Raw genomic sequence first — 9,636 nt, 5'->3', positions numbered from 1 at the left:
GTTGGTCCAGTGTTCCACAACCAGGCCGGAACCCGCACTGCTCCTCCTGAATCCGAGGTTTGACTATAAGCCAGACTCTCTTCTCCAGTACCCCTGCATAGACCTTACCAGGGAGGCTGAGGAGTGTGATTCCCCTGTAGTTGGAACACACCCTCCGGTCTCCCTTTTTAAAAAGAGGCACCACCACCCCAGTCTGCCAATCCAGTGGCACTGCCCCCAATGTCCACGCAATGTTGAAAAGGTGTGTCAGCCAAGACAGCCCCACAACATCCAGAGCCTTGAGGAACTCGGGACGGATCTCATCCACCCCTGGAGACCTGCCGCCAAGGGGCTTTTTAACTACCTTAGCGACTTCGGCCTCAGTAATGGACAAGCCTATTCCCGTGTCCCCAGACTCTGCCTCCTCACTGGAGAACGTGTTGGTGGGATTGAGAAGGTCCACAAAGTATTCCTTCCTCCACCCAATGACATCTTCAGTCGAAGTCAGCAGCACACCATCTCCACTATCCACAGTGCTAGTGGCACACTGCTTTCCCCTTCTGAGTCGCCTGACGGTTTGCCAGAATCTTTTCGGAGCCGACTTAAAGTCACTTTCCAAGGCCTCACCGAACTCTTCCCACACCCGGGTTTTTGCCTTGCCAACGACTGTAGCCGCAGATCGCTTGATACCTGTCGATACCTGCCAGCTGCCTCTGGTGTCCTACAGGCCAACCATGCCCGGTAGGACTCCTTCTTCAGCTTGACGGCATCTCTCACCTGGGGTGTCCACCACCGGGTTCGAGGATTACCACCCCGACAGGCACCTACTACCTTGCGACCACAGCTACAGTCAGTCGCTTCAACAATGGAGGAACGGAACATGGCCCATTCTGAGTCAATGTCCCTCACCTCCCCCGATATCTAGTCAAAGTTCTGACGGAGGTGTGAGTTGAAGATCAATCTGACAGTTTCTTCTGCCAGACATCCCAGCAAACCCTCACTATACGTTTGGGTTTGCCTGGTCTGACCGGCATCTTCCCCCACCACCTGATCCAACTCACCCCAGGTGGTGATCAGTTAACAGCTCAGTTCCTCTCTTTACCCGAGTGTCCAAAACACATGGCCACAAGTCCGATGACACGACTACAAAGTCAATCAGTGAACTGTGGCTTAGGGTGTCCTAGTGCCATGTGCACTTATGGACATCCTTGTGTTCAAACATGGTGTTCGTTATGGACAAACTGTGGTTTCCACAGAAGTCCAAAAAATTAACACCACTCGGGTTCAGATCAGAGAGGCCATTCCTCCCAATCACACCCCTCCAGGTCTTACTGTCATTGCCCACGTGAGCATTGAAGTCCCCCAGTAGGACGATAGAGTCTCCAGGAGGAGCACTTTCAAGCACCCTTCCCAAGGACTCTAAGAAGGCTGGGTACTCTGAACTGCTGTTCGGTGCATAAGCACATACAGCAGTCAGGACCCGTTCCCCAACCCGAAGGCGAAGGGAAGCTACCCTCTCGTCCACCGGGGAAAACCCCAACATACAGGCACAGAGTCGAGGGGCTATGAGAAAGCCCACACCTTTTCCATGGTATATAACCTTTTAAACTGTTGACCCAAAGATTGACCCAAGTTTGCATTCCATACTGGCAGCTGTAGTACTCTGCAGTGGAAATCACAATCACATAATTATATTTCAGCAGTTATCTGATTATTCAAATGGTCATGTAAACAGCACACCCCGATTTATCAGATCACAGAAAGGTCTAGAAATCTGATTAAGAAATCTGATAAAGAGAGCTGGATTTTAGCCCAGTAATCAGAATTCTCAGCGCATGTAAACTCTTACTCTGATTTCTTTCAGATTTCTCAGTCTGTGCATGTGCAAAACAGGCCGAGGTATCGGAAATAAACACTTTCAGAGCAATGCTGAAACCAAATACATGTTTGACAAAATTAAGGGCTTAAATATTCTTCATCTTCTAGGCGATGTATGTTCATATTTTCAGGTAAAGAGGTTATTTTTTTTAAAAGCCACAGCATGAAGTTTGAGTTCTACATTACGTTTATGTCACATTTTCTTCTGAGTTTATTGGGGTTTATTCAAAGCAGAAATCCGATTACTTACTTAATATTATCTGATTACTCAAGTGCATATAAATGCGTTGATTGGATTAGTGACAAAATCTGATTTTCTGAAGTTATTGGATTATTGACTACATGTAAACATACTCATTGTGTTTCTCTGTGAAAACATTTTGTCACTGCATCCACAAATCCAATTTAAAACTCTACCATGTAAAGATAAAACATATATAAAGAGTCCAGAAATACCACCATCTTCTCTGGGCCCGAGTTTATTTAAGATGGACTGAGGTGAAGTGGAAAAGTGTCCTGTTGTCCCATGAATCAAAACTTGACATTGTTTTTGGAAATCACAGACACCGTGTCCTCCAGGCTAAACCTCCACCTGCCTTGTTATCAGCACACGTCAAAAACCAGCATCTGTGATGATATAGGGGTGCATTAGTGCACATGGCACGGGTGGCTTGCACATCTGTGAAGGCACCATTAATGCTGGTTTTGCAGCAACATATGCTGCCATCCAGACAACGTCTTTTTCAGGGAAGGACTTGCTTATTTCAGCAAGACAATGTCAAATGTCAGCATGGCTCCATAGTGAAAGTGTCCTGGCTGCCTGCAGTCGAGACCTGTCACCCAGTGAAAACATTTTCCGTAATAAGAAATGAAACCCTAATAAAATAAAAATAAAGCAGCTGGAATCCTATTGCAAGCAAAATTGGGAAAATATTTCACTTTCAAAACTACAGCAGTCAGTCTCCTCAGTTCCCAAATGCTTACAGAGTGTTGTTAAAAGGTAAACATGGCCACATCCCAACTTTTTTGGAATGTGTTGCTGGTATTAAATTATAAATGGCCATATATTTTTCAGAAAACAATACAATTTCTCGGTTTAAACATCTGATATGTTGTCTGTGCTATTTTTAATTAAATAAAGGGTTTTGTTTGCTTATCACTGCATTGTTTTATTTACATTTGGCACAGTGTCTCAGCATTTTTGGATACAGGCTTCTGCATAAAATATTGGATGTTGGCATCATCCCAAAATTCCCATATGTGTGCCTTTCTATTCACTTGTCATTTTGCAGAGTAAATTAAATGGCTATATTTGTGTTATAGACATTGCGACCCCTGGTGATTGTAAAGAAATCTGAGTTACATCAAACCACTCTGAATGACTTTCCATCTCAACTATTAAGTTATTCATAAATTTAGAAAAATGTTGGAATTCCCCTTCAACCAAAAACAAGTCATCATTATGAACTGCATACTAGACGATCAGCCTGTTAGGTAAATACAAGTTCAGATAACTTTCATATAAAATAAAAGTTAAACAGTTAAATAAAAGTCATATTTAGCCCAGCATTTCACACTGTAACAGCAGCTAGATACGCCACGCATTTCAATATGACTTAATATCTATCAGCACCGGCTCATTTTAACTGAGCACAGAAAAATCAATTTCATTGATGTTTCTACTTCTGTTGCTAAGGTCTAAACAAAGTTTGGTTTGATGTGAAGTAGTACATTATAGAGAAACTTACTGACTCACCATTTCTCATAGTGGTGGTAGGAATCAGGGGTCGAGATTTCAACAATGCAACTACAGCCATTTACGTATATGTGCATTTACGATATAAAAAACCACCAGTGAACCAAGATTTGTCTTCTGAGTTTTTATATGCAATTTTGATTGTGGTGAAATAGTGGTAAATCTGGAAAAATGTGTTTTATCATAACACTACCTTAGAACAATGTTTCAGGCAACAGGTAGCATATTCATAACCATTTCATGAGAACGTTTTCTATGTGGGAGCTTTTAGAGCCATTAAACTCTTCAGATGTCTGGTTCCTATCACACTACTGTGGACAATACTGACTCAGTTTCTCTAGAACAAAGCATTTCATGCCAAACCACTCTGAATGACTTTGCTTAGATCTTACCCATTTAAGAATGCATAAATATTTAACCTCTTCAATTCCTTGAGACCAGCGATGGTTCCAAAACACACTTCGTCATATTCTTCATAACTTTCATATTTCATAAGCTATATTGAAAAGGTGGGTGTCGTATGAGGCTGTAACTGTCTTCTTTCCAGTCAAATAGATGGCGGTCATTTTATACCCTTATAATAAAAGAAGCTGAACTTTTTCTACTGGAAGTCGACCCATTTTTCCACAAATCTGGACTATAAACTATAAACAGATGGCATCTCTTCTTATTCTTGAATAAATAAATGTTTACAGTTATTACATGCAGTTACTGAATAATTTGCCTTATGACTTGGTCACATAAATTCAGATGGACAAATCAAAATATACCACCAGTGAAATTCCCCTTTAAATGCAATGATCTTAATGACCACCAGGGGGTTTTGTTTGTCACTTCAGGAGCAGTTGAACCCTAATTTGCCTAAAAAATTCACAAGCCATGTTATGCTGAAGTAACTATCACTGAAACTCAATATGGACTCGTAATGAGGTAATCAGGGTTACAGCTGTCTTTTCAGTGCATCCCATCGCATCGGGAGGCACTGAGTGTGAGGTCTGGACCAACCTGAAAATCCACATGCTTACGGATCGCCTCTCATTATGGGACATACATCTGCTAAAATTCTGAATGGTAAGAGCAACTCCCTTGGTGGACCACGCCCCTCAGTGACGACTTTACTGTTACTTTCTGGCCCCCACACACTTGTAGGAACATGTCATGGGTGCTGCTGAGCTTCAGTATTCTTCTAGCACTGTGGCCACTGTGCAGGAAAAGAAACAAGCAGAAAGAAACAAGTCTATAAGAAATACATGAAGGACTGTGTCTGTTGATGTCAGTGTCAAAGGAAAACACAGCACCTTTAAAGCAGTATACATGGAATTTAGACTAATGGACATTTGCTTTGAGTGACCCTGTACCTTAATTATGTTTATTTTAAAAAATGATCAAACATTCTATTCTGTCACTACCAAAGCAATCGTTATACTACCGAAACTTTACCGAGTGTGTCAGTAGTGACCACTTTAGCCTAATTTTGAGCAGAACTCAAAAACACTAGCCAGTACATGATGAGCATAGACCGAACGGTTGTACGCAAGAGATAAATTAATGTAATCAGTTTTTAATGTTACAAACTTATTTTCAGACTTTGGGGCACCTTTATTTCAAAACAATGCCATCTAACTGCCCACCATGTGGTCATGAGGGTCACGGATACAGCCTCACTTCATGCTCCTGTGGCTAAAACAAAGCCCCGCCCACACCATAAAACTGTTTGGGTAGTAACTTCATTTAAAAATTTAACTCAAGATTAATGTAAATCTTTCACATTCACTTCAAAAAGATATTTAAAAGACAATAAAGTACAGTTTTTTCAAGTGTAACTTTAGAGGTTAGGGTTTGGGACAGACATGTGCTAAAGGCAGGTACAATATAAATGTTAATATTTAGCTTATTAATATCTCAACTAATGCCTTATGATCATAACAAATCATAATAGATGATGGTCCTGCTACCAAAACCCATTTGCTGTAGAAAAACGGAAACAAAGAGGCGCGTTTTCTTTGCTTTCTTTAGTAAAATACATCCTTCTACTTTTTAAAAGTAAAGGAATATTCTGGGCAAGTGATCGGAAATGTTTAACTGTTTAGCTCCATTCACTGAGGACTCGCTCATAGGCGCCCTCTGCTGTTTTGCAGTCATGTTTTTGATATAACGGGAGAAATAGGAAGTGGCCAGGCTCCTCATAAACCAGCTCTGGTTGGAATGACAGCAAATCTATGATTTGTCCTCTAGCGCCCCCTTGAGTACTGAGTGTTTTAACTGCGGCAGTACCATAAGAACACACGGTGAGTTTGTACAGAAGGGCCTTGTGTTTGTGATGCATTGGTTGAGAGTTGTCTTTTGCAATATATATATGGCTTATATAACATATAGCATATATATATATATATATATATATATATATATTTATGTGTGTGGTTGATGTAGTGGGTAACACCTCTGCCTTCAACACTGTAGACTGGGGTTCAATCCCCTGCTTGGACAAGCACCCTACACTATACCAATAAGAGTCCTTGGGCAAGACTCCTAACACTGCCTTCGCCTACCTGTGTAAGCTGATAAAATTGTAAGTTGCTCTGGATAAGAGCGTCTGCCAAATGCCATAAATGTAAATCACTGTTTATATATATCTCCAAAATGATAACTTTACAGGAGAAAAAATACACTCCACTTTTAATGTAAGTCAATGGAACCAGATTTTTTCCACATAATTCTCGGCCATTTCTGTTGGTCCATTCATGAAATTCACACACAATGTATAGGAGTACAATACCTTCAAAGGTTTTTCCGACAACAACCATATATATATGTGTGTGTGTGTGTGTGTGTGTGTGTATATATACACACATACACAAACATACATGCATATAAGCACTATATAGCATTTATATATTGGGTCACATGTAAATTCCATCACAGGTGGTTAAACCTTACTGCGTTTTCAATCTACCTCACACAACGTTATCACACTAAGTGGTTACAAATATGTTCCCTGGTGCCTGAGACTTAGTTTTCCAGTAGTTCTGAGATAAGCTTTTGGCTTAAAACATATACTTTTAAACATATAAGTATATTCTTGGCAGAGAGGCATATGCAGGGTGCTGTAAGGAGAAAAAGCACTGCAAGATTTTTTTGTTCACATTTACCACTATCTCACCGTTCTTAACTTCACACACGACGTGTAGGTTCAATGATTGTTTTGGTGAAAATATAAAACAGCTATACGTGCACTGTGCACACTGTGTCCCCTGTTTCTAATCACCACCACAGAAAAGAAGCCGACAGGTTTCACTACAGCGCATCTGTGAACGACTTCACATCTGAAGAATGAATCATGTAGAATTTCTGGAAGCTGGTGGAATTCCCCTTTAAGCCGTCAGCACGCAACTACTCACTGCACACCTGTAACACCTAAACGTCCTACATTACACAGGCCTCACTGGTCATGACAGCAGACTGGGGTTGGGAGGCCGGTGTTAAACAACACATAGGTGAAGCAGTTGGTTTCATTTAGTGAACGAGGCGATCAGCTCGTGCACTACTAGCTGCCTCGCGCCACCGTAGCAGCTCGAGCAGTGAGAATGTGGCTGTGACATGGGTGAACAGGTCAGCTTTTCTCTCCACCCGTTTCCATTCGCCCAACCCCCACATAGCACAAGTAACCGCCCTTCTTCATCCCCTTCAACCGAACATGATAACACCCCCTCGGTTTTTTTAACCCGCACGAGCGCTGTGCCTTCTGGGAGTCGGAGTCCGCGATCGAGCTGGACGATACACGCGCGAAGGCGAGCCGAACTACAACTCCCATGCTGCCTTTCGGCCTCGAACGAATCTGAATATGTGGGCGGAGAGCGTCCGCCCACAAAGAAGCCTCTTTTTTTTCAACTGTAGCGCTAATGCAATTGTGCATGAAAAAGTGTGATATCGAAAAGTGAACGCAGCGCGTAAAACGCGGGAATAACTCGGTGCGAGGACGAGCGGTGAGGACAGCAAGGCGGAAACACGCGCGCACACAAAAAAGAGAAAGAAGAGCGGGGCGTATTTTGGCGTTCACTTGATATTTAAATAGAAGTGGGTGGGCCTTCAGGCGAAAGGCAGGAGCGTTAACTTGGATTTGGACGCGTTTCGTCGGAGAGCCGGAAAGAAAAAAAAAGCGCAAAAAAAACCCAAAAAACAAAAAGTCACAGGCCGGGCTCGAAGGTATAACACGCTTGAATTTTCACCCCCGGTTTGTGTTTTGTTTTGTCCACGGGCTGCCGTTTCTCCCTCTCTCTCTCTCGGTACCGCCCTTCCTTCCTGGCGGGGCTGGGTCTGCTCGTCACTGCGCGCCGTTCAGCGCTCGGCGCGGTCGGTCGGTGGAGCTACGCCACACCACCCAGCAGCCATTCGTGGGGAGGAAAAAAAAATAGGCCGTCCTTCTCCGGGCTTCTGCCTCTGCCTCCACGGCGTCCGGCCTTCTTTTTTTTCACTCTTTTAACAACTCCTCTCCGGTTTTATTAATGCGGGATGAGTGGTACGTACCCTCCCTCCCCCTGTCGTCTCCACCCCTCTCCTCTCTCCACACGCACCGACGGCTGCTCACGCTCCCCGTGTTTTTTATTTTTGTGTATTTTTTAAAAATAATATCGAGAATGGCTTTGTAAGAATTGCTGTCATTTTATTGCCTGAGCCCTACAATGCCTGGGACGGACCAGCCCTCCCCTTTAGGGCTGCCTAACGTTATGCTGCTGTCTGTGCTGCTAAACCTTGTTTCTCCAGCTGAAGTTGGCTCCTTGTTCGAATTTTCCGTTCCACCTTAAATGGTGCAGCAGTCACGTTCTGGCGCCTGAAGGACCGTCATGTAACTGCTGCACCATTTAAGGTGGAACGGAAAATTCGAATAACTTAAGCCTTCGTCGTTATTTCTGTTTCCCCGCTTTGAGTTGGAGCCGTCTAGTCTCCTTGAGCACCTTTTGCTGCCCTTCTGACCGAGATGATTTCCTTTTTGCAGAGCAAAAGAAAGAAGCCATGGCCACGGACGGGGGGAAATCGGGTGGAGGGGAAAGGACCACTAAAGGAAAAACGCATGGATCTCAGGTAGGATTGAGAAGTTGCATGACTGTCAAGCCTTGCAACTTGTTTCCCCCCTACTGCAGTCACTTCCTGATCGCAGGCTAGCACTAGCTGCTTAAACCAACTTCAGCTTCAGCTCCCTTCATCACATAACACTAGCTGTAAAACCACCTCTCTACATGGTTGTGTGTTTGTCTTAAGCCTCATCATTTAATTCAGGCTTTAAACATGTGAATTTACAGTCCTTTGCTGCTTGGAGACACAATAACTTGTGCAAAAACATTTTGGCAGGGCTGTGATTACATCATGTTCCTGCACATAACCATACTTTGTGTTGGTTCATTATTGCTGTGACCCACTTTTAGAAATAAATTGCGTGTTTCTCATAACCCCTCATCGGGAAATGGAGAAATTGTGGTTCGCGCACACCCACCCCCTCTTCCTGTAATCCCGCCCACATCTGCTGACACTGACAGCACTTTCTTCCCCCCCTTTCTCTCCTCTGTTTGTGTGTGTCTGTACTACGTGAACAGGACGCGCAGCCGTCGCCTCTCGCCCTTCTTGCAGCCACATGCAGTAAAATAGGAGGCGTGGGAGGGGAAGGCCAGGCCGGCGCCCAGCAGCAGATCATCATAGACCCCAGCCAGGGTTTGGTGCAGCTCCAGAACCCTCCTCAGCAGCTGGAGCTTCTGCCCGCTCAGTTCACAGGAAACGGCTGGCAGATAATCGCGGCCTCACCCGCGCCTGCAGCCGCTGCCACCACTGCAGTGGCCAAGGACGGCGTGCAGGCCACCAGCGTGGCCACCGTGGCGACCACCGCTAACGTGGTGGCTGTGGACAGCACACAGGGCCGGAAGATAAAATCGGTTGCCGCCAACAATGCATCTGTGGGACAGCAGCAACAGTTTCAGATTATCCAGGTGCAGAACATGCCCAATTCAACAGGAGGGATCCAGTATCAGGTTATC

The 9,636-nt window shown here is 44.1% G+C and overlaps 1 protein-coding gene across 4 annotated transcripts in view; it reads left to right on the top strand.

Moving 5' to 3' along the window:
- The first annotated feature begins 7,479 nt into the window (after positions 1-7,479).
- Positions 7,480-9,636, top strand: part of sp4 (sp4 transcription factor) — a 17,935-nt gene continuing 15,778 nt past the window's right edge. The window contains exons 1-3 of one of the 4 annotated variants that reach the window (XM_017687344.2): positions 7,480-7,816; positions 8,607-8,692; positions 9,202-9,636. The exon at positions 9,202-9,636 is cut by the window's right edge and continues 1,072 nt beyond it. In XM_017687344.2, coding sequence (XP_017542833.1) covers positions 8,624-8,692; positions 9,202-9,636 — 504 coding nt within the window. In that variant the 5' untranslated portion in view covers positions 7,480-7,816; positions 8,607-8,623. The other 3 variants (XM_037539738.1, XM_017687343.2, XM_017687345.2) reach the window with 3 other exon arrangements.

The sequence above is a fragment of the Pygocentrus nattereri genome, chromosome 1 (genome assembly GCF_015220715.1).
Source record: "Pygocentrus nattereri isolate fPygNat1 chromosome 1, fPygNat1.pri, whole genome shotgun sequence".
Taxonomy (NCBI): domain Eukaryota; kingdom Metazoa; phylum Chordata; class Actinopteri; order Characiformes; family Serrasalmidae; genus Pygocentrus; species Pygocentrus nattereri.
This window is presented reverse-complemented; position numbering and strand designations above follow the sequence as displayed.